Genomic DNA, 26,822 nt, shown 5'->3' on the forward strand with positions numbered 1-26,822 from the left:
CGCCTCATGTTTGGGAGTTTAGTTTTTAAATACTGAACCATTAATAAGCAGAAAGCCGAATTAGTCAAAACCTTAAAGCTCACAACACAAAATCACCAGTGAAAACTTACTCAGGACTGAAAGAAGGGGAACTCAGGGAACTTTTTGCTGCTGGTGACCCAAGCAATGCTTTTGTTGGTTTGCTTATTTATAAAGGCTCTTCTGAAGAGCACGGGCTTGCTTTGAAGGGCAACGCTGCCTGTACACTGCACTGGGATATGGATTATTTTAAATAACTCATTTTAACAGGCACTGATTCAAAATTATTGAAATATTGATGCATTGGAAGCATTTGCCCACAGCATGTAAACTGCTCTGCCGGCTGGGATCACGATTTCCAGCGGCCTGGAGGGAAGACTGGCACAGCTTATTTGGCTTTTGTGACAAGATTTAATTGACATAAGGAGTTTTTTACAGTGAGGGTGGTAAAACCTGCCACGAGCAGCTGTGGCTGCCCCATCCCTGGAAGTGTCCCAGGCTGGATGGAGGCTGGAGCAATCTGGGCTCTGGCTTTGCAATCTTCCTGCAGGACAAACCTCACCCAAGGCCTGGGCAGCACCAAGAGCTTGTCCTTGGAGCCCCACAGCATCCCAGGAATGCACAGCCCAGCTCTGGGAAAGGGCTGCTTGGCCTTTCCATTTCTCACAGGGCTCACAGACAGCTGGGCTGCTTCTGCTTTGTTTTTCTGCTCTCCTCTCTGTCCCACACCAAGGCCCCGCTGTGTTGGGAAGCAGCTACTCAAAGTCAGCTGAAATCTTCTGGAATTCCAGGCTGGCACTCACCTTTCTTCTACAATTCACCCCCATTTACCATTTTGCTCTCTCACCTCTACCTAAACAGGTTCCACAGCTCACTGGAAATGTGACATTTTACACCATGGATGCTCTTTTTGCCTTGGAGGATTTGAAATATTTTTCAGATAATTCCGTTCCACTCAACAAACTGAAACGAAACATTTCAGGTTGTGGCTGAAGCCTTTCTGCCCTTTCACAGCTTGCTGTGAACATAAAAAAGTCACCCCAGTGGTCTGAAGGAAACGGTAGTGCCTTTAGAGGAGTCACAAAGACCTCTCACGGTGAGGAGCAACAGGAAGATGCAGACACAGGGAGAGGTGTCAGTCTCTCCAACCAGCTCCAGCACCCACAAAGCTCATGTTGGCTCACAGGAGCAGCCACATGCCCCAAAGGATGCTTCCCACATGCCCCAAAGGATGCTTCCCACATGCAGGAATGGCTGTGCCCCATTCCCCTGCAGAGCAGGAGGGAGCAGGTGGCTGCTTTTTTGGTTTTTTTTGGAGGGTGTAGATGCACCCTGTGGCCAGGCTCAGGGGAGCACAGTTTTGGGGTCCTGGAGCAGTGCTGGAGGGCTCTGGGCAGTGCTGTCCCCCCAGTCAGAGGCTCCCCCCACCCCAGCACTGTCCCACCTGAGGGCAGAGGCACCCCCAGCCCTCTTGGCTGCTATCCAATATTTATGGAAATCTGTTTGTGCTGCGTTGGAGACTTCTGGGCTCTGACCTTGATTGCCCTTTACTTCTGTCTAAAATGTCCTGCCAAATCCACTCTGAAATCTCATTTACTCCCAGCAGCTCCTTAATCCAGCGGGCACCCACCTCCCCAGTGATCCAGAGCACATCTCTGCCCCCTCCCCTGCTTTCCCCACAGCCCCAAATCCCAGCCCCAGTGAGATGCCCAGCAGCATTCCCTGTGCACCCCTGCAAGGCTCAGCTGTGATGTTCACAGTGAGCAGTTGTTCTCTTCCCAAGGAAAACATGCTTTTTTTCCTCTTTGATTACTTTTCCCTAATTACTCCCATTTCTCAGTGACAGTCACATCTCTCCTATTTTCTTTCCCTCCTGCCATTCCTCCTCTTCCCCTTCACTTCCCCTCCTTTCTTCCCATCGGAAAAGAGAGATCCCTGGAAAAGAAAAATCCACTGCAGTAAGAATTTTCTGTTTGTTTCTTGTTATCGTCACAAAAAATAACCAGCCTTCCCCAAACGAGCCTGCTTTGCCTCCTCCCAGCCCTCCCACACCCCTTCCAGCAGTTCTTCACACATCACAACATCCTGTGCCAGCCCTTTGCCTACTCTTGTCCAGCCATCCCTGCTCCCCTGCCCTGCAGCTCCCTGCACCCCATTCAGGGATTGAAAACTCCCTTAGCTTCTAAAGACTCATGGCTGGGGGGGAAAAAACAGGAAATTAGGTGACAGAAAGAGCAGTGAAGAGCCATGACATGGAAAGGTGGAGCTGGTCCAGACCCAAGTGTGAGAGTGGTGCTCTGGATGGGGCTGCTGAGGGATGAGGAAACACAAGGGATGCTGGAGTTGGGGTTTTCCCATCAGGGCACAGCTGCTTTGCTCAAACGAGGGTCTCCATCCAACAGCCCAGGGGGGAGCTGGAGCCAGGAGCAGGGGCTGGCACACAGCAAACCCACTTCACTCCCCAGCTCCTGTCCTGCCATGGGAATTCCTGTGCTGATTCTGTTCCCTCTGAGTTGATCACCTGCACAATGGGGTGTCCCTGGAGAGGCACTGGGAGGTTAAATGCAGTCTGAGGGTAATGCCAGGACATCCCAGGACAGGAGAACACATGCAGGGCACAGCAACCTGCATCTGGATTTTCTTTATTCAATTCTGAGCTCTCAGGACAAAATACCAATTCTACAGCTCTCAGTGAGTCCTGCCTCATCTTACCAGCAGTTAGAGATTTGTTAATTTTTTTTCTTTTTGACTTAAAAAAATTCCTAAGGCTCAAGTTACATTTTTAGAGCAAAAGTCTGACCAATGTCTAAACATTTTACCATGAATTGCTTGTTGTTTCTCATTGTGTTCAAACACACAGACATGGCAACCAAGGCAGGAAATAGCTGTGTATGCAAAAACCTGTGTGAGCTACAGCAAAGAGCAGCAGGGAGGAGAGAGGCTCCAGCTCCAGCATTTGCATGAGCAACGCTGGAACAAACCCAAAACCTCTGCACGCTGAGCCACCTCCTCAGAGCCCTGTGCAGGCAAGGCTCACCCCCAGACTGGCCTCTCATCACTACCTGGGTGAAATGACCCCTCTCTTTCTTGGAAGTGTTGGCAAACAAACCCCAGAATGGTTTGGGTTGGAAGGGACCTCATCTATTTCCACCCCCTGCCATGGGCAGGGACATCTTCCATTGTCCCAGGCTGCTCCAAGCCCTGTCCAACCTGGCCTGGGGCACTGCCAGGGATCCAGGGGCAGCCAGAGCTGCTCTGGGCACCCTGTGCCAGGGCCTGCCCACCCTCACAGGGAACAATTTCCTTCCAATCTCCCATCCAGCCCTGCCCTCTGGCAGTGGGAAGCCATTACCTGTGTCCTGTCTCTCTATCCTTGTCCCCAGTCCTTCTCCTGGAGCCCCTTTAGGCTCTGGAAGGTGCTATTAGGTATTAACCAGATGAGTTTAAAATGTGTTTTCTCTCCAGGATTCCTCTGTGCCCTGCTGTGGATGTGCTGCTCCCCTCAGCCCTCCCAGGAGCTGTGTGTGTGCTCTGGGTCTAGTGCTGCCATCAGGGGCTGGTGCTGCAGGAAAGGGACACGGGATTCCCCACCCAAAGGGACAGGAGGTGTCACTCTCCAGTGGAAATAAGGCTGTGATGGGAGGGTAAGGCAGGATTTAATTCTAGCCTAAAACTGCAGCACAGCTCCCTCTCTGATCCCTTTGCTGCCAGGACCTCTGAAGATGTATCACAGCTCTGAGGGTTTCCAAAACTGAACAGCTCCAGTTCCCTCTCAGCTGGGAAATTCAGGGTTCACTGGACTTTTTTTATTTTCGTGGTAAGGGGCAAACAAATCTTAATCTCTCTATTCTACGTTTACAGCCCACTAAGTCCCCTTCTTATCTTCTCTGGCTGGGCCCTGATTTATCGTCACCATGCTGCATTTGTAAAACAGTACCATAAAGTAAAAAAAGAGAACATTTCCCAAGGACTACTCCAAAATAAATTATTTCAGACACAGAGAAGCTGCTTAATAAATCCCCCTTTTCTTTTTTTCTTTAGGTATTTTAGAAAGTGATTTATAAGTGCAATATCACCTCTCAAAAATGAGACAATCAACACGGGATAAAATTATTGTGTTATGAAAATAGGGGTCAGGCAAAGGGGCTGTGCTTTAAATTAAACCAGGGAAAAATATTTCATCTGAAATTGACTCTTTCTGTCTCAGAAATGAATGTTTTAATCACCTAAGAACCTAAAAGGTAACACAGAGCCCTAAGTAATATTTAATTCCATAGAAATATGCCTCTGTTCAATATTGATGGGCAGAACATGATATTTCTCTTAAACACACTAACAATGAAACTCAGAGACTCATCAGGACTTCAGAAAGCCTTGGGATTTTCCTAGACTAAGAGATAATATCCCATTTAAATATTTAAATATCACTACCTTTCAGACCCTTATCTGTTGAAGCAATCAACACCAAGCGTTCCCCAGGCAGGCATGGCCAGGCTCCCAGCCATGCTCTTTAAGTCAAATTAACTCTGTTTGATATCAGTGCCATTCAAAATCAATGATCTCAGAGAGAAACAATATCAAAAACCAGCCACAGGGCTAAAGCTGCTAAGGAGGAAAACGGTATTAAACAGCAGAAGTATTAATTCAATATCACTGTCAAAATCGAGTCACAACCTCTCCTCGGTGCTGCTGATGCAGAAGCATCATAAGCTCTAATTAGCCCTGGAGTTTCTTCCCAGAGCTTCACTTTACTTCATTATCCCTGCCTTGTTTATCCCTGCACGAGTCATTCGAACCTTTGCAAGGTATCCCCTTGCCAGGAGTGAGCGGGGAGAAACTGGAGTGAGAGAGTGCAGGCAGGGATCCTGTTCCCCTGACATCAATAGCAGAGCTTTCCCTGCTGCTCCTCCTGCTGGTGCCACCTTGGCCACCCTGGCAGTGGGACAGGGGTGACAGGGGGGAAGAAAAAGGACACAGAGGCTTTGGCTGGTCACCTCGCCATGGGGGTGAGGCACCGGCACTTCTCTTGGTTCAGGGGCTGATGCCATTTGGGTTTGCCTTTTTTCTTTTCTATGTTCTCTGTATTCTTCACACATATATTTGTAACTCTGTCACCTATTGTATTAGTGGCTAGTTTTCCCAGCGATTTTCCATGGGCAAAAAGACAAAACAAATTGCAGAGCTCCAGGCTCTGGGGGTGCAAGGCCCCGGTGCTGTCTTGGTTCTTCCTGGGAACCAAGGTTGAGAACAACTCTTGGAGATCCATTTCATGGCCAAAGTACAGCCAGGGCCAAGGGAGGGCTCCAGAGAAGGGGCTTGGCCTGGGGGGGAATTGCCTCACCACCTGTCCTCCTAATTGGTGCACTTTATCAATTATGCAATAATTTCCTAAAACCTATAACAATGTACTCACCCCTGTGGGCTGAGTGGGCTTTTGTGGACATCTTCCCATAACTGCCTCTGAAGGCCTTCAAATAAAGATCCTCTTTTATATCACCTTACTGAAATTTTATATCCTTACTAAAATTATGTTAAACTTCATTTCCAGGCTGGAAAAAAAGGCAACAGGAAGATGTTCCATACAGGGAAGAAAAGCCCTTTGCCCTGATCCTGAGTGGTTAATGTGGCTCAGGAGGACACCAAACTAAGCATGAAACTGCCACCATGAACACTGTCTGCCAACACACCCCAACTCATCACCAACACCCTCCCCTGCTCAGCCACCTCCTCCCTGGAAACACTGAGTGCTTTGGACGAAAGGCAGAGAGAGGGGAAGGCACTGACCGTGGGGAGCTGGCTGGAGAGGAGGTGCCCGTCCTGACTCAACATGTTGGAGACCATGATGGCCGGCAGGTCCATGTTCTGGTAGGGATATGCTGGGATCAGGCTGTTGGGAGGGAGGCTGTGGCACAGGGAGTGGTATCCAGCTTCGTGGTCCACCAGGTGCAGCAGGGACGGGTCGGGGAGGTTGGGAGGCGTGATGGGAGGGATCTCGTAGTCCTCGTTGTTCTCATTCTGACTGTTGTACGTCTGAAACACCAAAGAGACATTTCGCAATGTGTCACTGCCCTGCTGCTTTCAGCAAAGAAAAGTGATTGTTTCTCTCAGGAGGACAGATTCCAGTGGAAACGGGTTTGTTGTGATAAAAAAGGCACCTCCAGCCCTGCACACCAGGTTGTAATGAGGTAGGAGCCAGGGTGTGAGTGTCCATCAGGAACACACCATGGAGCCATCCCCTTCTCCCTTCTCCCTCACTGCATCCCTGCTCATCCCAGAGTCCCCAAAACCTCAGCAGACACTTCCACACCTGGCCCACAGCCATGGAAGTGCACGGCTGCTTCCTGACCAGCTGCTGCCTTTCCTGGGTCAAAGTCTCTCTCTGGGCACCTGGCTCAGCTCTCAACCTACAGCTGCTGTTTTTAAGAGCTTTTGTGAGAATTAGAGCTGTAGAAATAACAATTACTTGGGATCAAAATGCACAGAATTATGGAACAGTTTGGCTTACAACGGATGTTAAAGCCCATCCAGTGCCACCCCCTGCCATGGACAGGGACACCTCCTACTGTCCCAGGCTGCTCCAAGCCCTGTCCAGCCTGGCCTTGGGCACTGCCAGGGATCCAGGGGCAGCCACAGCTCCTCTGGACACCCTGTGCCAGGGTCTCCCCCCCTCAGGGCAAAGCATTTTCCCCTAATATCTCATCAAACCTTGCCCTCTGTCAGGTTAAAGCCATTTCCTCTCGCCCTAACTCCCTCAGAACCCTCAAGAACTCAAGCACAGAAGCTACAACCAGGGAGGGGGATTTGGAAACACAGTCATCACATTTTGAAAACCCTTTAAAGAAAGCCTGCATGACTCCACCACACATGGAGATTTGTCCTTCCTTATATCCCCTCCCAAATTTCATCTGGAAAAGCATTCCCTCAGCTCCCTACTAACACTCCCTTGAGGTAACACAAAAATGCAGAGATACCTCTGTCTGCTCCTCATGTTTTCTCATGGCTTGTTTACTTCTAAGCATCCCCATTTATATAAAAATATGTTATTGCACCTGTGCAATCATTTTCACTTCAGACAAAACCATTTTTTCTTCATAATGTGTGAATCTATCCAAAATTATTAATTACCAAAGCAGAATATAATGAGTCTCTGGCAGAGGAGGCTTATTCTAAACATCTACTGTTTCACATATTATTATAGCATATGAAATTCTGATTAGCTATAGTATTACACACATGCTAAAGCCAAATTTCCCAGATCACCTAGTTTCATGGTTGGATTTGGACTTAATACTTGATTTAAGAGCAAAACCCCAGATGTTAAAAAACCAGTTAAGCACTGTAGGCTTTAATAATCCATTGTCCCAGAGCTCACCCCTGGATTTGTGCTCTTCATCACCACAGACTGTGGGGAGAAAGTCCTTAATAAAATAAAATGAAGCCTGCGTTTAACTGGAGCACAGAAGTGAGTGGGAGAGGCAGCAGGGAGCAAGGAGAGATCTGTGGATTGGTGAAAGGGCACTGCCAGGGAGAACCATGGCTCTGTGGGGTGTCAGAGCAGGGGACTACTCCTGCTTCACCCCACAGCTGAGGCTGGAATAGGCTCATCCTTGCTAAGCTGAGCCCACACCTCTCACCTTCCCCCTGTACTGCAGAAAGGAGCAAGAAGAGCAGAAGGATGGGATGTCATCCAGGATGACCTGGACAAGCTGCAGAAGTGTGGCCACAGGAACTTAACAAGGTTCAACAAGTTCAAGGAACTGCTCCTGTGCCAGGGTCATCCAGGGAGAAGTACAGACCAGGAGAGGTAAACTCTGAGAGCAGCCTTGTGAGAGAAAGACTTGGGAGTTCTGGTGGAGGAAGGGTTGGACAGGACCCAGCCCTGGCAGCCCAGGAATCCTGGGCTAACTCTGACCCTCACCCCACAGCGTGGGCAGCCTCTGAAGGGGGACCCTGCCTCTCCTCCCCTCCCAGCACAGCCAGGGCTGCCTGCAGCTCTGGGGCCACAGTGGGAAAAGGACATGGAGCTGTTGGAGCTCCAGAGGAGGTCACAAAGATGCTCCAAGGGCTGGAGCCCCTCTGCTCTGGAGCCAGGCTGGGAGAGCTGCGTTTTCTCAGGCTCCAGGGAGAGCATAGGAGCCCTTCCAGTGCCTAAAGGGCTCCAAGAGAGCTGGAGAGACAGGAAAAGGGCAATGGCTCCCCACTGCCAGAGGGCAGGGATGGATGGGATATTGGAAAGAAATTCTTCCCTGGGAGGGTGGGCAGGCCCTGGCACAGGGTGCCCAGAGCAGCTGTGGCTGCCCCTGGATCCCTGGCAGTGTCCAAGGCCAGGCTGGACACTGGGGCTTGGAGCAGCCTGGGATAGTGCCCATGGCAGGGAATTGGAATGAGATGAGCATTAAGGTCCCTTCCAGCCCAACCCATTTGATGATTCTGTGATTCAAGAGCAGGTTCTGCACATCTGACCCAAACCTTTATGTTTGCCTGAGATTCTCACTGGCTGCAGGGAAACAGGAACGTGACAGAAACACCGGAGCGAGCCTGGGTTATGACAGCTCTGTACCCACTTCTACTGTTCAGGGGAAATTCAAGCCCAGCTCCTTCTCCAGTCAGCTTCTGTGTGTCATTGTTGTGACACAGGGAAGGCAGGGGGCTGAGGGGATGTACTCAAGGCAGACAGAGATCCCATTTAATACGTCTCGTAGCTAGGTTTCCATTTGGACTATGCTCCTCGAGGTACACTGATTCTTTCCCAGTTATTTAAGAGGATTTTTCTCCATGCTTTACAGAAAGGGATTTAAATAAATCATCGCACAGAAAACTTGTTCCTCCAACTGGTTTATTTTGGTATCAGGTATATAAGCAAGTGGCTTTGCTGTACTTAACTAAATTATGTAAAACCCACTCAAAGTTTCCTAAAGCTCTCTTCAAAACTACGAGTCCCCTGTGCTGCTGCAGAGCAGCTCACCCAAGGGCTTTGAGGTGGTTTTGTACAGAGTTCCAAAGCCCCAGCACCCTGCTCACCCCCGGGCACGTTTCTGCCTCTGTTCTATTCAACTCAGGGGAAAAAAAAAAAAAAAAAAAAAAAAAAAAAAAAAAAAAAAAAAAAAAAAAAAGACCTGTTTAAATCACAAAGATTTCCAAATAGCTACAGCATTTTGCAGACGTATCAAAATTACAATCAAAGCTGTACACAATCAAAATCAGATTAGACAATATCCAATCAACATAATCAGAGTCGGCGCCTGCCAGCTCTCACACCCTGTCGCTACCGAGCTCCCCAAAGCTGCTGCCCTCACCCTGCTGGCTTTGAGAGAGATGGGCAGGGAGACAAGGAAGGGACACGAGCACACAGACACTCAGGAGGCTGGGAAAAGGGGTGATTCATTGTCACACAGCGTGCATGTTGAAGTGCCCACAGTGCCACCTCTGTCCCCACAAGGAGTGGTGGCCCGTGGTGTGCACAGAGCTGTCCCCTCAACCCCTCTGCAGCAGCACCCAAGGCTCCTCTCCAGCACCATGTGGGCTCTGTGGCAGATTATATTCCCTATTCTTATGTTAATTTGAATTAAATTAAACAGCCAATTATACGTTCTAAGGATACATTACAAATTAGATTAGCGGGCTGGTCTGAAGCCATTCATCCCACCAGGGCTCCGAGCGCAGAGCAGCTCGTGCTGCTGAGAGCCTGCCCATTGACTGTGCACAAAAAAAGATCGAGGATTTTCCACTGTCAAACAGATGACAGTTGTTGTGATTGCACATTATTCCTCTTCAGATTAAAACACTGAAATCAGCTGAAACAACCAGCCTCTCCTTGCAAAGCCTCTCGTGGCTGGTGCTGCTGGGGCAGGGACCCTGCAGTGGGGTGAGGACACAGGGTGGAGCCAGGTCCTGCTAGAGAGGGGACAGTGTCCCTCCTCTGAGTGCCCCCCTTGCCCTCAGGACACCAGGTATCCCTGTGCACCAGCTATAGGGGTTGTATAGGATCTGACTGCCCTCAGCATGGCCCCAGGGTTATCACAGAATCATAAAATAGTCTGGGAAGAGGCCTGAAGGATCATCTCATCCCACTCCCTGCCATGGGCAGGGACACCTGCCACTGTCCCAGGCTGCTCCAAGCCCCATCCAGCCTGGCCTTGGGCACTGCCAGGGATCCAGAGCTGCTCTGTGCCAGGGCCTCAGCACCTCATAAACCTGGTTCTGCCCCGTGTTTGCACAGGATGGCATCACAGCAGGTACAACCAACCTCCAACAGCAGCAAAATTGTATTTTAAAACGATTTTTTCATCTTGAAATCCAAGTCTGAGCAGGAGTCCCTGCAGCATCTCCATCCCACAGCAGATTCAGAGTCAGAAGACAGAGGACTGGAGGGGAGCGGATGAGGGGGGATTGTAATGGGGAGAAAGGCTCTGGTTCCTGGCAAGGTGACACCAGGCCATGTCCAGGACCAAGAGGAGTCAGGACAGGCAGCTGGCTGCTCCCTCCCAGCTCACAGCAGGGGCTGGGGACATGTTATTCAGAATCTTTTGAGGGGAAAGGCAGAATTCCTGAACCCCCTGCAAGAGCAGGGGCTGGCCTGCACAGCCAGGTGCTGCTGAGCTGCCCAAAGCACCTGCAGGTCTTGGAGACACCCCAGTGTGTCAGTGCTGCTCCCCACCACAGGGACAACGGGCCAGGACCTCCCAGGGTTGCTGCATTTCCTGATGTTTTTAGGAGAGGGACACAGAGGTGGACAGGAGGTGTCCCAGTGCCCAGAGCCAGGAGAGGACTCTCAGGTGGGAGGCAGCTTTGGGGACGTGTCTGTGGATGGCAGGAGGCTCCTCTGCTGCAAACACAGAGCACATCTGAGGGCTGTGGCCTGGTGGGCACAGTGACCCTGCTCACCCTCTGCCATGGACTCAACCCCACCCTTGATGTTGCTGCTGCTTCACCTTTTGCTCCTGTGCTGCACCTCCTCCTGTTCTGCAAACAAAACCAAGCCCTGGCAAGCTCCCAGCAGCCATCCCATACCTGAACCTCCCTGAGCCTGGGGGAGCATTCCCAGCACTGCAGCAAAGAGGAGGATGGGCAGAGGGACATCCAGATGTCTGAATGTCATGCAGCTCTTGGGGACCAGCTGTCACTCAGCCAAAGCCATGGCCAAGCCATACTCTAAAAGACACTAGCGATCCTCCTGCAGGTGACAAGTGCTGAGCATGTCTATAAATGATGCTTTTAGCTTCCTCCTGCCTGTCCCCTCCTAGAAGGAGAGGAAAGCACTGTCCTTCTTTACAAAACACTCCCCAGCCAGGCAGCACCACCTCTGCACTGCATGTTGGTATTAATCACAGAGGACATGGCTTGACCAAGGACCTGGGAAACCATTCCCCTCCTTGACAGCATGGCAAGTGTCCAGTGACCCCAATTCTCCACTGAGTCGTGTTCTGTGTGATTATCCGTGAGGATCCAGGAGCTGCAGCCAAGCATTGATTCAGAGAAATGTTCTCCACAGCCAGAAGGATAAAGGTTTGCAGTATTATTGCGGGTAAATATTTGCCCTGTCAAAAAGCATTCAACAGTAAATGCGAGCTGAGAGAGAACATTTGTTCTTGGGAAGGTACAAGGAAATAGGGAGGCTGGTGCAATCTATCCAGATGACACAAACCACCACAGACTCTCTGCCATCCCTCATCTAACTGGGTTTTTCCTGAAGCTAATGCAAAATCTCAGTGACCCTCCTGACACTTCAGACATGAGATGGATCTAAAGAGACCCAAACCAGCCTGGAGAGTCTGCAAAGTGAGGAAAACCTTGATATTTGTGAGGCTGAAAGGTGCTGCAGCTTGGGCTCCTGATATGCACAAGGAGCACGTGGAGCTTATGGAGCCCACACCATCCCACGAGCAGTGATGGCAATGCCCCCAACCCAATCCCAGCAGGACACAATCCCAGGGGTGAGGGCAGCATCCCAGGGAGAGCACTCTCCCACCAGCAGCACACAGAGAAGGAGCTGCAGATAAGCAGCCAGGTGGTTTTGGGGGTATCTCAATTTTTCCTGAGCTGGATGATGTGTCAGTGGAGTCAGGACACAGAGAACACACGGATGGATGTGCCATACAGACACATTCCCTATTCCCCACACACATCTCAAAGATTTGCCATGTGCCACTGGACACAGCAGCTGCAGGGAACAGCAGGTTGAGAGTACACCTTGAGCCACAGAAAGAGTCCAAACACAAGGAAAAAGGTAAAATCAAAGCTTCCTGATGACCAGCTGCCCATATTTCCTCTAAAGCCTTTGACCTCCTCTCTCACTGCACCCATTACTCACACAGACATGGTCCTGTTTGCAGGAAGGGGATTTTGACGTGTTTCTCCAGCACAGAAACCAGAGTGGTGTTCAGCTCATCTCATGGCACTGAAGCCACGGGGACAGGAATGTCAGCTGAGGTGGCAGGAGGAAGTGGAAGTCACCTGGGACATTGCAAACTCCAGAGAAATGCTCTGGGGCCAGCAAGGGAAATGGATGGGCGCTTGCTGTGGGGTGGCCAGGGGAGTTGCCCCTTCCATCATCCCTTCTCCAGGAGGGATGGCAGAGGGCTCCTGTTCACACCTGTGATTCCCAAAGCCCACTGCCAAGAAGTGAAGCAGTGCTGATTTTCTGTGTCAGCAGCTCGGGGTCTCAGGAATGGAAATTGATTTGCCTCATCCTCGCACACGGAGATCTGTGTGAATACCAGAGTCAATGAATTATGTGGGGAGAGGTGGATAAATACTGGAAAGAAGTATTTATTAACAGTCAGTCACATACAATTTACAAATTGTCTTTGAAGTGTTCCCAGCCTCTGCTACATTAATTTTCACATGCTCAGGTTGTTTTTTTTTTGCTAGGGGAGTGCTGTTGAAAAGGGAAAAATGAGTTCTTGCATGAACAGAAATGTGCCCTGGAAGTGTCTGCACAATATTTAGCAAGAGGCTGGGGGCACAGCAGAGCAGCAGGGAACCTGTGGGAAAGTGGGCTCTTCCTCCCTCTGTGTGCTCCTCTTCCACACCCAGAGTAGAGGGGTTTAAAATCACAGAATCGCTGAGTGGTTTGGGTTGGAAAGGACCTTAAAGATCACCTTTTTCCAAACTCCCTGACACAGGCAGGGACACCTGCCTCTATCCCAGGTTGCTCCAAGCCCTGTCCAGCCTGGCCTTGGACACTTCCAGGGATCCAGGGACAGCCACAGCTGCTCTGGGCACCCTGTGCCAGGGGCTGTCCACCCTCACAGGGAACAATTCCTGTCCAGTCTCCCATCCAGCCCTGCCCTCTGGCAGTGGGAAGCCATTCCCTGTGTCCTGTCCCTCCATCCCTTGTCCCCAGACTCTCTCCAGCTCTCCTGGAGCCCCTTTTACTCCTGCAAGGGGCTCTGAGCTCCCCCTGGAGCCTTCTCCTCTTCAGCTGAGCACCCCCAGCTCTCCCAGCCTGGCCCCAGAGCAGAGGTTGTTCTCTTCAAAAACCCCAAGCCAGTGCTGGTTGTCCCAAAGATCAATCCCACACCTCCCACTCCCTGTTTCTCTCCATTTCTCCCACTCTGTGGGCATTGCTCTGATCAGACTCTCTACACTACAACTGCAGCACAAACCCAATCCCAGATCTGATTTTATGAATTCAGAGATGGCTTCACCTCTAAATCAGTGGGATGTTTGTACCTCTAAACTTTACATGAGTTGACCTTCTCCCATCTCCTGTAGATCCCCTGCAGTCCTGGAGCCACGGCTCTTCCCAAAGCCTGGATGGTTCCAACCAAATCTGACAGCTCAGAAAGGTCTCTTTTTTATACATTTTACAAAAAAAAAAGTCTGTTTCATAAAGCCATTTGTCCACAGAGGGTCCTAAACATCCTTGCTTGTCCTAATAACCTTGGATGTCCTTGGGAAGTTGCCACAGTGGCAAAGGGAAGGTTGTAATGTGCTGCTCAGCAGGATGGGGCTGTGCAGGGAACAATAACCACAGGGAACAGAAAATCTCAGTTCACATCAAAATAAAAATAAAATAAAATTGGAGTCATGCATCCAATTCTGCATTTTGGGGGGTTATTTTACATTGCACTAAGGCCAGAAACAACATTCTCAGGACACTCTGGCCTCAACCTGTCTGCTGTGCGGGTGGGAAATGAAGAATAAGGCACCAATTATTTATAACTATCTGAAGGGTGGAAAATCCCTGAGATTCAGCCTGGCCACTCTGCTGCATCCCCTCCCATGGCACCAAGAGCTCACAGTCAGGTTTGATATTGTCCAAGCTGCTCTTGACCTCCACCACCACTTCACCAAAAATAGCTGAAAATAACGGAGTTCTATGAACAATTTACAGCAAAAGAAATCAGCCTTATTGTAGGCTTTTAAAAAGGCTCCCAACTCTCTCTCTCCCTCTATTTTTTTTTATAATCAGTATCTTATCCAGAACTGGAATCCTGTCAAGAATAGTGGATAGCAGAGAACTATAACTTCTTATTATGTGTATAGTGATTTTATGAATTCAGTGGGGAATGAAATGCAATTTTGTCAGACTTGTCTGTGTTCATAATGACCAAGTCAAATTAATCATCGTGGATAATACTCCTGTGTCAACCATTCAAGAGATTTTTTAATAGAATTTTTCTGATTCATGTCTTGCAGTACATCAGATCTGTAGTAATGCAGGCACTTCTAAAAATCAGTGCAATTATGGCTTCTTGTTGGCCTGTCATTTTCCTGGAATAAAAATGTCTCTGCAGAAGTCATATACTGTACATAAACCAAAATGGAAAACAAAAATATAGTTACAATTAGGCTTGATTTTTTTTCTAAGGATTTAATATCTTTTTGAGGCCATTATTTATAGGCAGAACATAAAGCTCCGGAGCACGACGTGAAGATGGACGGGTTTATCACAACACAGACCAATTTTATCCTGGTTGTCATTCCTCCTTTGATTGCCCTGTGAGTTAGTGGCTTTTGCAGGCATGGAAATGACTATCCCATAGAACAAACAGGGGATAGGTAATGGGTTTGCAGTCAAATTATTGTGTTTATTAAAAATGTATCCAGGAAAGCCCACTCAGATCCCAAAGGGCTCTTGTTCAGGAAAATCTCTGGTTCAAGCAAAGGTTACGGTTTCCACAAAGGCAGCTACAGATGGAAGGGGCAGCAGTGCAGCAGGCAGGGGTGCAGGAAGGATTAGGAGGGCTGTGTTTATCCTCCCGAGGAAAGAGAGACAGACAGACCTCTAATTCCCTGGTGACACAGACAAAAATGAGTTTTAGAAGTAGATACCCCCAGGAGTAAAGAGGAAGGAAAACGCAATCAGACATCTCAGCCTTTCTTGCTCTATGGCGAGGCAGCAGCTGCCTCGTAGGACAGGGCAGGGCAGGGCAGAGCCCCACATGTCCCAGAGGGAGCTCCAGGTGAGCCTGCAGGGACAGCTGTCCCTCCAGAGCCACCTCCTCATGCCACCAGGTGCCACCTCTGTCCCTGCCACACAGAGCTGCAACTCCCAGATCCGCAGGTCATGGAATACCGGAGTGGGTTGAGTTGGGAGGGACCTTAAAGCTAACCCAGTTCCCTCCCTGCCACAGGCAGGGACACCTCCCACTATCCCAGGTTCTTCCAAGCCCTGTCCAGATGGGATATTAAGTCTTAATTTCTGCTGACAGCGTTTTCAGAAGAATCCAGTATTGATTTCCACAAACATCAGCAATAACCAGGGCTCTGAAAACCCTTTGTTGTACCTCCACACTCAGGGCTGGGGCTGGAGGCACAGTCTGATGCACAGTTGCTCTGAATGGCCCAGACTAGCAGCTCCTCTCACCTATTTTTTCCTTACCTACCCACGCTGATGAGGGAACTGTTTCCTTTCACTGCCTGTTCTCGTGGCTGTTCTTCCCCAGTCTCTCAGACAAACGTGGCAGTGCTCCAGGCAGAGCCAGGAGATGTGCAAGCTCTGCTCCACGCTGGCAAAGAGCAGCCTCTGTCATCTGCCTCACAATCAGCCTCCTTAAAATTGTTTATAATGATTTTTGCCTGGTTTTAAAATGTATTAAAGGCACTGTACATCCAGTGAGACAGCAGCCAATGGGATCTAAAATTAGACTGACTAGGCCAGACAAATATAAACCCATTTCTTTTCTTTCCTAGGATCTCGTCTCCAAGTGAATACAAGGAATATCATATTCTACTGAAGAACATCACACATTTCAGGGAATTATTTGAGTACAGGTTTTACATAATTGGCTTTTTTGTCTCATGGCATACTGAACTTGAATAATGAGCTCAGTGCACTCACAGCAATCCATTGTTGGGCTGGATGGATTTGTTGGAGGGTGTTGAGCCCAGGGTGTGTTACACAATGGCCTATAATGCACTGTAAGCAGGTCAGGAGATAAGGCAGCCCAAAAACAGGGGCAGGCAAGGAAGAATTAGCAAAAAACACTCTAAGAAATTAATTCAACCTGGCTTCAGCTGAACCAGAAGGACCCAGAGCAGGAAGCAAACTACACTCTGTACCATGCTTGTTCCCTCTCAGATTTTGTCTTAGAGTATTTCCCTTGTGCTCAAAACTGAGGGAGTGGAGTTAAGGGATTAGACAAATCCTTTGTGCCACACTTCACATAGGTGATTTATTTGCACCACATTTTCCAGAGTTTCATCTCAAAACACAAGTCCTACTCGTGGCACGTGGCATCCACAGCCATCCTCTGCTCTGGGCTGTTGTGGTCTGCAACAAGGTCACTCAACAAAGCCACAATGGCAACACAACCCATCTAAAACCCAGACTTTTTTCCCCCAAATATACCCTGTTCGGGTTTTTATCTCTCATCAGCAGGGACATTTTCCAAAGAAGCCCTGCCTGGCCCTCACCACCCGGAGCAGAGGTGTTGGCCAGGCACCAGAGACACCACCAAGAGCACATCCCCACTGCTGAGGATCCTGTGCTGGAGCTAAAGGGATAATTCCAATCTTTTCCTAAATGCCTCGAACTAACCCTTGCTTTGCTCCATCTTTCCACACAGAACCAAAGTCCTTCAGCTCAGACTCTGCCTTTAGTGTGGAAACCCCACAGCACTGGGGATGCTGGTCCTGCTCATGGCCCCAGACCTATAAAGGCAGAGCAAAGAGCAGTAAGAGCTCTTGGTACCCTTCCCTTCTAAGTGTGGGTATCAGCCACATGAAATCATCACCAACTGGGCCAGACCCAGTACTTCTGCTAAATTCCTTGTTATTTCCTGCTGCCAACACCTTTGAAGCATCATCACAAACCCACTTGGATCTGAGCCCTCACCCTTCCCAAGCCAGGCTGGGGACCCCAAAGCAAACTGAGGAGAAAACTGCAGATACTAAAAAAATCTAAAAGTAATAAAGCCCAGCAGAAGCAGTGCCCCCCTCCCCATCACCCAGATCTGATGTGTGTGATTAGCACGAGGAAGGCAGGGATGTGGGGATGGCTTGCATAATGTGGTGCAATCTAGCACCTCCCCCAGGGTGCCCAGCTGCTGCAGAAGCAATTTCACAGCTCATCATCCATTATGAGATTAAAATAATTTTTTTTTTCATCCCGTGAAGTATTAATAAATTGTGCAGGCAGACCAGAGTTAGTGCCATTTACACAAATGGTACTGAATCACCCACCTAGTTATTTCTTAATGGATTGAGTATCTGTGTTCCTCCTTAGCCTGTAATTTAAAAACCTAAATGCACAAACCTGTTTATTTGTCTCATCAGGCCCCGAGCCAGCATTTACTGAGCCTGGGGACAGTGGGACAAAAGCAGAGCTGCTGCCACCCCTGGATCTGCCCCAGCATTTTACAAGGGAAACAATACCAAAACATCCACATCCATCGATGGGAAAAGGGAAATGCACCACAAAAAAAGCCCCAGCCCAAATTGAAATCCCACTCTCCTGGGGGCAAAACTCACTGAGGCACTGCTGGTGTAATGCAGGGTCCTTGGTACATGAGTGAAGATGTAAAGCTGTAGTCAGAGCACCACTAATGGCTCTTTGAACATCCCTGCTTTATTATGGTATCAGATGAAGAAGGCATGCTTAATGTTTAAACTTCCAACAACAAATACCTTCAGCAAATATGTTTTATGTATTTATTCAGTGCTTCTTAAGCGCCTGTCGCCTCAGCAGTTGAGGTGCTGCTTACCTTTGTCTAAAATATTTATTTTATTAAAACTAAGAATGCACCATAGCTTTGTAAAATGCCACTTTCTTCCCTCCTTTCTCTACTCTTTACCCCCAAGAGCAGCTTGAAATCCTTCCCCATCCATCCACTGCCAAACATTTCAGGCTGCCAGGAAGTTGCTGAAATGGGGAAAGGAAATTAACTGAAATCACCAGGGTGATAAATCAGCTTCCCATGTTATCCCAGCGACCCTCAGCCCCCAAATCTGGCTCTGGCATGTGGGAGATGTGCCAAAGCCAAACTGCTCTGCCAAAGCAAACCCTGAGGTGGCACAGAGAGAGCATTGACCCAGTTCCAGGGGCTGTGACAGGGTTTGGCTGGCCAGGGAAGGTCTGTGCCAGATTAACCATGGGATTGGGATGGGGTTGGGATGGCTTTGGGATGCCTCTCACTCTGTGCAGATCCCAAATATGCACAACTCAGGAACGTGTCACAGAATCACAGAATCACTGAGGTTGGACAAGACCTCCAAGATCATCAAGCCCAATCTCTGACCGACCACATCCCCTGAATCCAGTCCTCCCAGTCCTCCCAGTCCATGCAATGTCAAGGTAAGAGCAGCTCTGGCTGCCCTGGACCCCTGGCAGTGCCCAAGGCCAGGTTGGACTTTGGGGCTTGGAGCAGCCTGGGACAGTGGAAGGTGTCCTTGCCCATGGCAGGGGGTGGAACCATGTGAATTCAAGGCCCCTTCCCACCCAAAGCATCCCATGATAATCACACAGGATCTCTCTCCATCTCCTTTGCATTTACTGAGAGCCACAATTATGACTCTTCCTTCACAATTACAGCTCCAAGAATTTTGTTCTTTTCCTCCCTCTCCCAAAGCAGAAGCTGTCATGTCACAGGAGCACAAAGGTGCTGGGCTGTTAGGGAAAGCAGGAAGCACCAAGAGACTCATGACAGAACTGAGAACTGGAACGTGGTGCATGGCCAAGGATCCAAATCCCCACTGTAGGCGTGAAAATCTCAGCCTTAAGCCTCCAAGATGTGAATTTTGGGAAACAAACAGATTTTATCTTTAACAATTTTAACAACTTTTTTCTTTAATAAAACCAGGCTGATATATGGTATCTAAAAAAAGGCAGGAACACACACATGGCTGGGAGAGGCTCATCTATGCCCTAAATCAGACACTCATCAAATTCCTTCTAAAGCATTAAGCAACCTGGACAAAATGAGCAGTGAGAGTAGGAACCATCCTTTCAGGAGGAAGGCAAAAAGGAAAATCACCTCATTAATAATCAAAATAGCAATGTTTTCCTAAAGTAAGGACAACTGTCCGTCTAGGAGGACAGCCAGGGCATCAATCTGCTGCTCACGGCCAGGAGTCTGGATCAGGGACCAACTCCAGAGCTGACACTGGCAGATCTAGAGGCCATGGACAACATTTGTGGACACAGGGAATGGCTTTGCAGAGGAAAAGAAGGTGTAAGAGGGCTCACACCCACACCAGCCCAACCCTCATCACACGATCAGAAGGCCCAGCCCAAGGCATGAGGTCAGGAGAGAAAACCAGCCCCAGCCCTCCAGAGGCCAAACCACCTGAAACTCTCCATTCACTGAGCAGCTGGAGAGGTGTTTCTGTTATTTTCACTGGTTTGGAAACACCAGGCAGAACCTGAACTGTTCCAAAAGCCTGGGCAGAAGTGGAAGAGTCAAAATGAGAAGGAGAAATGTTGATGGAGAGGAGGAGGAAGCTCTAAGCACAACAGGGATGCACATAACAAAGGCCAAACATCAAGCCCATGGTAAAAATTCACATTTTCCCAGTGTAGTCAAGGGCTGCAGCTGCTATCTGTCAAGTCCAAGCCCACACAAGGCCTGGTTATTTCCATAAACCCGGGATGACTCAGAGCCAAGTGTTTCTATTGCCAATTCTAGTACCAAACTGGGCACCTTGGGTGCCACTTGGTGTTACCAAAAAGCGTCAGCCCAGTCTGACCCCAAATACAACGAACAGGACACACTATTTCGGGGGAGATTACTAGCTGAGTTTGTCTGCAAGCTAAGCTGTATCAGCTTCCACAACTTCTCCTCCCATCCCTGTGCTTGATATAAGATAACAGGAATCTCTTTCCAGACTGAAACAGGGTGAGGAAGAAGTCAAAAATGAAGGATTGCATGGCCAAAAGGAGAGGAAAGCAGGTGTCTCTAACAGGGAAACTGCAGCACTCCTCGAAGCAGAAGTCTGGAAATCAGGGCAGGCAGAATTCCACTGCATGTTCCACTCGCCGTGTTTCAAAAATTAAACACCATCACATGAGCTGCTCAGAGCACTCCAGAGTTTCCTGCACTTTACAAGGCATCTTTCCTTTTTTCATTTTTTAATTGTTTGTGGATCACCAGCATCTCTGGATGAGCATAGTGAGATCCTTCCAGAAGTTGCATTCAGGTGCCCAGAAACTTGCTCTCAATACCAGGGTGGTTCCCAGGTTGCAGCACCCTGACTTGTACCCCAAAACCCGTGACCTGCTGCTCCCTGCTGCCCCATCTGCTTGCAGAAGTGATGGGCATCGTGCTGCAGCTGGATCCAGCCTGGAAACAAAAACCTTCCAAAATGCACTAGGAATTCATGAAGCCTGGGAAAGAAAGCTTCTCAGGAGAAAAGCAGCTCCCATGGGGAGCCTGAGCCCTCAGTGCCACGTAGGTGTGTGGTTTTGTTTAGAAGTCATCTGGAATTCTTAAAATAAATCTGCTAAATTGTCTTCCAGAGACTGATGGCTTTTCTTTTCTTTTCTTTTTTTTTTTTTTTCCCTCCTTAATAAACTTTCAGGGGTATCTTTATTGTTATGTCTAATTTTAGCGAAAACGAACATTTCCTGAGATTCAATTCCTCTCATAATTGTTGGAAGGAAACTAAACTGTCTGCTGTAAACATTGACTGTATTGTGTGAAAAGTATCTTTATTACAGCCCACTGAGAATACTGATAAAATTCCCAATCCTAGCCTTTCCTCACTTTTTTTTTTAGAGCTCACTTTTTTCTCTTACATACCCATTAGTGTCAGTTCAAACATTCTGCGGGCGAGATATGAGAACTTAAAATATATTATTTAACAATCAAGGGTGGAATAAAGACTTGTGAGTGGTAAGATCCTTTCTGCCTTCCCTTTTGGTGCTTTCTATTATAGAAAATGAGGATGGCTATTCCATTTGTCTGCGTTCGTGCTCAGAGTTGATGTAAAAAATCTCATTAGTTTAGTCTGACATATATTCAATACAGTCTATGTACATATTTTTTTTCATTCTATTCTACAGCTACAAAATGATACTAAATTTCATCAGATTGGAATGAAAACTGTAGTCTTGGAACATTTCCCTTTAAGGGTCTTATATTTATTCAGAATTCATGAATCATTTTCCAGTAATACAACTATAATTATTCTTAAAGTGTTATGTTTGAAGGTTTAATATGAAATACTTGCAAAAAGCTCTTTTTCACTTTGATAGTTTGTAATCTTCATGGTAATCAGATCAGTTAGCTCCTTCCCACAGCAGCCAGGAAAATACAATTTAATATGAATCTCATACTCTTCACTCATGTTTTAATTAAAGTAATAAAAGCCAAGTCATATTTTGCCCTTTACGGTGTACACAGATGTATAGACCTGAGCTAGACACCATCAGACCCTCACTTCTGATGGCAGCTGATGGATTTGCTACTTTGAGATAAGTTTAATTCAGGCTGGCTCAGAGGCTCTGATCATGGAAGTGGTGTCAGTGATGGGTGAGACCCAGCACAGGCCTTGGCAGAGCTGCCAAACAGGTGATGGAACACAGACCAAACGTGGAGCTCGTGGAGCTGCTGTGACAGCCATCCTTCAGCTGGGTCCTGTGTCACCGCTCACCTCCCTGGGAAAGCTTCCCAGATGCCCCTCAGTTTGAGAGAGAGAGAGAGGAGAGAGCTAAGCCTTCCCCAAAGGAGCAGAAGCACGAGGGAGTGGTGGCATTGTCCCCCCAGGCAGCCTCAGGAGCCAGGGCAGGTCAGTGAGCACCTGGCTCTGAGCAGAAGGAGCTGGGTGGCTGCACTTGGGATACACAGCCCTCCTCATCCTCAGTGCCTGCAGAGCCCTGGCACTGTGGAATCACTCAGGCTGGAAAAGGCCTCCAGTATCATCAAGTCCAACCTGTGACCTATCACCCACCACGCCACCCTGCCACCCAGCCCAGAGCACTGAGTGCCATGGCCGGGTGTTCCTTGGACACCTCCAGGGATGGGGACTCCAAACCTCCGTGGGCAGGCTCCAATGTCCAACAACCCTTTCAGTGAAGAAATTCTTCCTCCTATCCAATCTAAATCTCCCCTGGCACAGGGGATCTCCCCTCTCTTGTTCTATTGATATTTGCCTGGGAGTAGAGCCCCACCCACACCTGGCTGTCCCCTCCTGGCAGGGAGTTGTGCAGAGCCACAGGGTCCCCCCTGAGCTCCTTTTCTCCAGGCTCAGCTCCTTTCCCAGCTCTCTCAGCTTCTACTGGTGCTCCAGACCCTTCCCAGCTCTGTTCCCATCTCTGGACCCTCCAGCCCCTCACTGCCTTTCTTGGGAGGGACCCAGAACTGGGCACAGCACTCGAGGTGTCCCAGCAGTGCCAGCACAGGGGACAACAACTCCCCTAAGCCTGCTGGCCACTCTGCTTTGGACACAAATGCTCTGCTGATGGTCCTGCCCTCGTGGGGCTGGAGCAGAGCCCAACCCTGTGTGTGCCCAGGGTTCACACAGAGAGAAGGGCTCCTTCTGTCATCAGCCAAGGCAACAGAGGGGCTTTCCTTTCTGCCCAGGCCTTCATCCAAATATTGAAGTGGAAAATAACATTTTCCTGCTGGAAGTAAGTGGCCCTCAGTTAATCACTCTGTTGTGACAGCAGACGCAAACACCAGCTCGGGATGGGTCTCTGATGAGGAGGGAAGAGGTAATCAATCAGTTGGGAAAGGAAATCCTAAGAGCAATGGGCTGGGTATTTTCTTCCACTTCTGCAGCCCACAGAGCTGCATTTCCACAAATTAACAGAGTTTTCCAGAGCCACTCCCCAGAGGTCCATAGAGAAGCAAACCACTCTCTGCAGGAGCCAAGCCCAAGCCCCCCAACAGGACACAGGAGGAAATCCTTGCTCCCCACAGCTCCCCAGGAGTGATGGGGCTGCACTGTCAGAGCCCAGCATCAATCCTTGGCATGCACAGATGTGGCTCCTGTCACCCTGTGTCCCAGCAGGACTTTGGGGGACACATGCCCAGGAACTAGCTCAGACAAGGAGCTGGAGGATCTGAGGGCACAAACAACTGGTGGATTAAAGCTCTGGGATTGCCTTTGGCTGAAGTGACTCGAGGCCAGCCCAGGAGCAGCAGGAGCTGACCAGAGGGGCCCTGCTGAGGGTTTAAAGCACACATAAGCACCATACGAACCTGAGAGCTGATCCTCTGATCTGCTCTCTCCAGAGCTGCTCCAGGTTGTCTCCCATGCAGGTCTCCACCTTGCCCTGGGCCATGCTGACCATCAACACATGAAATTCAGCCACCACAACAGTTTCAGTGTTTCCCATCCCTACCAGGTGCTCTGTGCCACCTGGCAGGTGTCTTCAGCTGTTTGAGACGCTATTTCTTTTCTGTTTTTTCCCTAGAGTGAGTGCAATAGAGGCAGAGACCATCCATCTTGGTCTAGGAATGGCTCAATTGCATCAGTTTTTCACTCTGGGGTGCTTGATGGCTGTTTTTCAAACACCCTACTGGTAAAAACTTAGGAGTCCCTTGAGACCAAGGGTTTAAGGTGATGTTCACTCTGCTTGTAATACAAAGGGATGTTTTAGTATTATTTTATTTAAACACTATAGCTGGCCTGGCACCAGCAGTAAAACCTTCCTTTGCTATGACTGAGCTACAGGAATCACTTCCTGACTGCACCTTTCAAAAATTTCACTGTCACACAGGACTTCATGCAAAATTCACAAGCCTGGATCATCAGCTGTAGTTGTGCTCAACTCCCAAACCCCTCCTGGAAGGGTTTCCATTAGCTGCTGATTATAATAAATGACATGTAACACTCTATTGTTCATTCTAAAATAGTACATGAGATTCCTCCTGAATCGTCTGCTGAGAAAGGCATTTAGTATCTATCAATGTCTCCCCTCTATTTTTTTCTTCTCCAGCACAACACATGAAATTATACAGCATTACTCAAAGAACAGCAGGGAAAGAGCAAAATCTGTATCTTAGCATGGGGCCCTGCAGTGCACACTCCCAAACTCTGTGTAATCCTCTTTCAACTCTGAATCTATACAAACCTCTCTCTTCTCTTCCCTTCACTAGGGGTCTTTTATACACACATATCTGGATGTTCTTGCAGTATTTGCAGTGTATCCTTGTAAAGGGATCGGGGAGTCGTCAGTTATTTACTTTCAGCTGTGCTCTGCTCCTGGTGGGGCCAATTCCAGACTTCAAAAATACAGATTACTCGCAGATGGAAAGAGACCAAGACTCTGCACAGGCACAAGAGAGTAAAGTCCAAAGAGCACAAGACTGCTGGAGATTCAGGAGCATCAGAGCTCTCCATGCCTCCCTTAGAAAAGGAAGCCATATTCCCCTTTTATAAACCCCTCACTTATATGTGACTGACCAACCTCTGGCATCATCTGTTCCTGTGATCAACAGACCAAGCCAAAAAAGCAACAGCATATGGAGCCCCAAACCCCATCTCCTCAGTTGTTGACTCAGAGGGTGGTGAAACACTGGCACACCTTGCCCAGAGAAGCTGTGGATGTCCCATCCCTGGGAACGTCCAAGGTCAGTTTGGACAGCAACCTGATCTTGTTGATGTCCCTGCTTCTTGCAGAGGGTTTGAATGAGATGGCTTTTAAGGGAGTCTTCCATCCCAATCCATTCTGTGATTCTATGGAAGTTAAAACAAGCTTCTTCGTGTGCAAAGGATTAATTAGAAACACCAAAGTTCATCAGGGGACTTGAGTGGAAATTGCACAAAGAATAACCTCACCACAGGCTCTAATTTTCTGTGCAGACCTTTCTGTAAGACTCAAGAGAAGGACCTTCCTAAGGAATTGCTCAGCCAGGTGTGTGACCTCCTGGGTTCTTCCTGCTTTTCTTCCGGGGCAATCCTGGGTTCTAGTCAATGGTGACCATGAACATCCTGCTGTGCCTTATGGGACAAAGTGCTGGAAACTCCTCCAAATTCACACATCTGGTGGGTCAGAGACCAACTGCCATAGGAACATCTCCCACCGGAGCAATTGCAGGTTGTTGCTTCAGTGTCAGTGGGAGAGCAGCCCCAGCACCGATGGATTGAAAACCAAAGTCCACCTTGGTCAAATTTCACAGCTCCTGCTCTGGAGGGAGGAGCAAGGACGAGGGCAGGGTGGCCCACACCTTCATTAGCAGCACCTAATCACCCTCACTCTGTCCACGGCCACTTCAGTCACTGTGTTGTGGCTCTGTGGTCCCCAGCAGGGATGGGGAACCCCTGCACTCACGCGGGTCTGCCCCAGCCCCAGGTTTGTTTTATCAAGTGTTGACATTTTGCTGTGATTCAGTCAAGATTGGTGGGAGCAACACGTCTGCCAGTATTATGACAAGGTTTGAAGGCATATTTTACAGCAGAGGCTGCCAAGACGAGCTCTGTCTCGTCTGGAGCTTTAGCAGAACATGAGGAAGGTATCCATAGCTTCCCACACATCATTAATTTCTAATTATCCTATCTTTGCTTTCTGCATTATCACTTATTTACCAAACACGGCTTTATTGGACCTCCAAGTTCCTTATAACCAGCAAAGCCATTGTTATGTTAAAACCAATGTTCTAAATGTTATTTATTATTTGATAAACCTTGTGTAACCCTGAATGAGGACATTAAACGGCAAGAACACTACTTCAAAATCCCATTTTAAATAAGTCACCAAGACAGCTGTGCCTTTATAAAACACATTAGAGTGGCACTCAGAGCACATATGGCTCAGGGATATATACAAATTATACAATTTCTGTCATTCGATCAAATAAGAGGGACGTTTTGACCCCAGAAATGAGTCAAATGTAAGTTGTAATTCCAGCCCCAGTGGAGGCCCCCGTGGTAATGGATCCTGACGGCTGATCAAAGAGCCCTGACCATTTGACCCACCAGATCAGTGACTCACTGTATCTATTATGGCTAATACAGACCCCAGCGTGGAGATATATGGAGGCAGGGAGATAAAGGGCAATAGATACAGTAGATAAATGTTGATTTATACACGTGCAGGCACGGGGACACCCGCAGGTGGATGTGCCTAACCCCACACTCAGTTCATACTGGAGCATGGCTGAGGAGAGCTGCTGTGGATGTGTGTGCACGTGACAAACATCATCTCTCCTAACTGCATCTCCCTCGGGGTGTCAGCAACCCCCTTGTGCCCAGCAGGGCTCCCTGATTCACACACAGCCAGGGGAAATCCACCTTCTGTTTTACACACATCCATTGCCCCACAGAAACACTTCCCTGCCCGTGGATTTGCTTTCTTGGCAGTGTAAGTGCAAACAGCCCATCCACGAGTTACCCAGCCTCACCCTAGTGCCCAGAGCCCAAATTAAAGTCCCTTGTGCTGCTCCACACATCAGGTGAGACACTTGGCATCATCT

General features: G+C 48.7%; 1 protein-coding gene across 1 annotated transcript in view; it reads right to left on the reverse strand.

Moving 5' to 3' along the window:
- The window catches only part of TOX2 (TOX high mobility group box family member 2), a 149,361-nt gene that overhangs the window by 56,578 nt on the left and 65,961 nt on the right, over positions 1 to 26,822 (reverse strand). Inside the window, exon 3 of the mRNA XM_066330565.1 lies at positions 5,803 to 6,048. Coding sequence (XP_066186662.1) covers positions 5,803 to 6,048 — 246 coding nt within the window. The remainder of the gene's footprint in view (positions 1 to 5,802; positions 6,049 to 26,822) is intronic.

This window comes from Sylvia atricapilla, chromosome 16, assembly GCF_009819655.1.
Source record: "Sylvia atricapilla isolate bSylAtr1 chromosome 16, bSylAtr1.pri, whole genome shotgun sequence".
Classification (NCBI taxonomy): Eukaryota; Metazoa; Chordata; class Aves; order Passeriformes; family Sylviidae; genus Sylvia; species Sylvia atricapilla.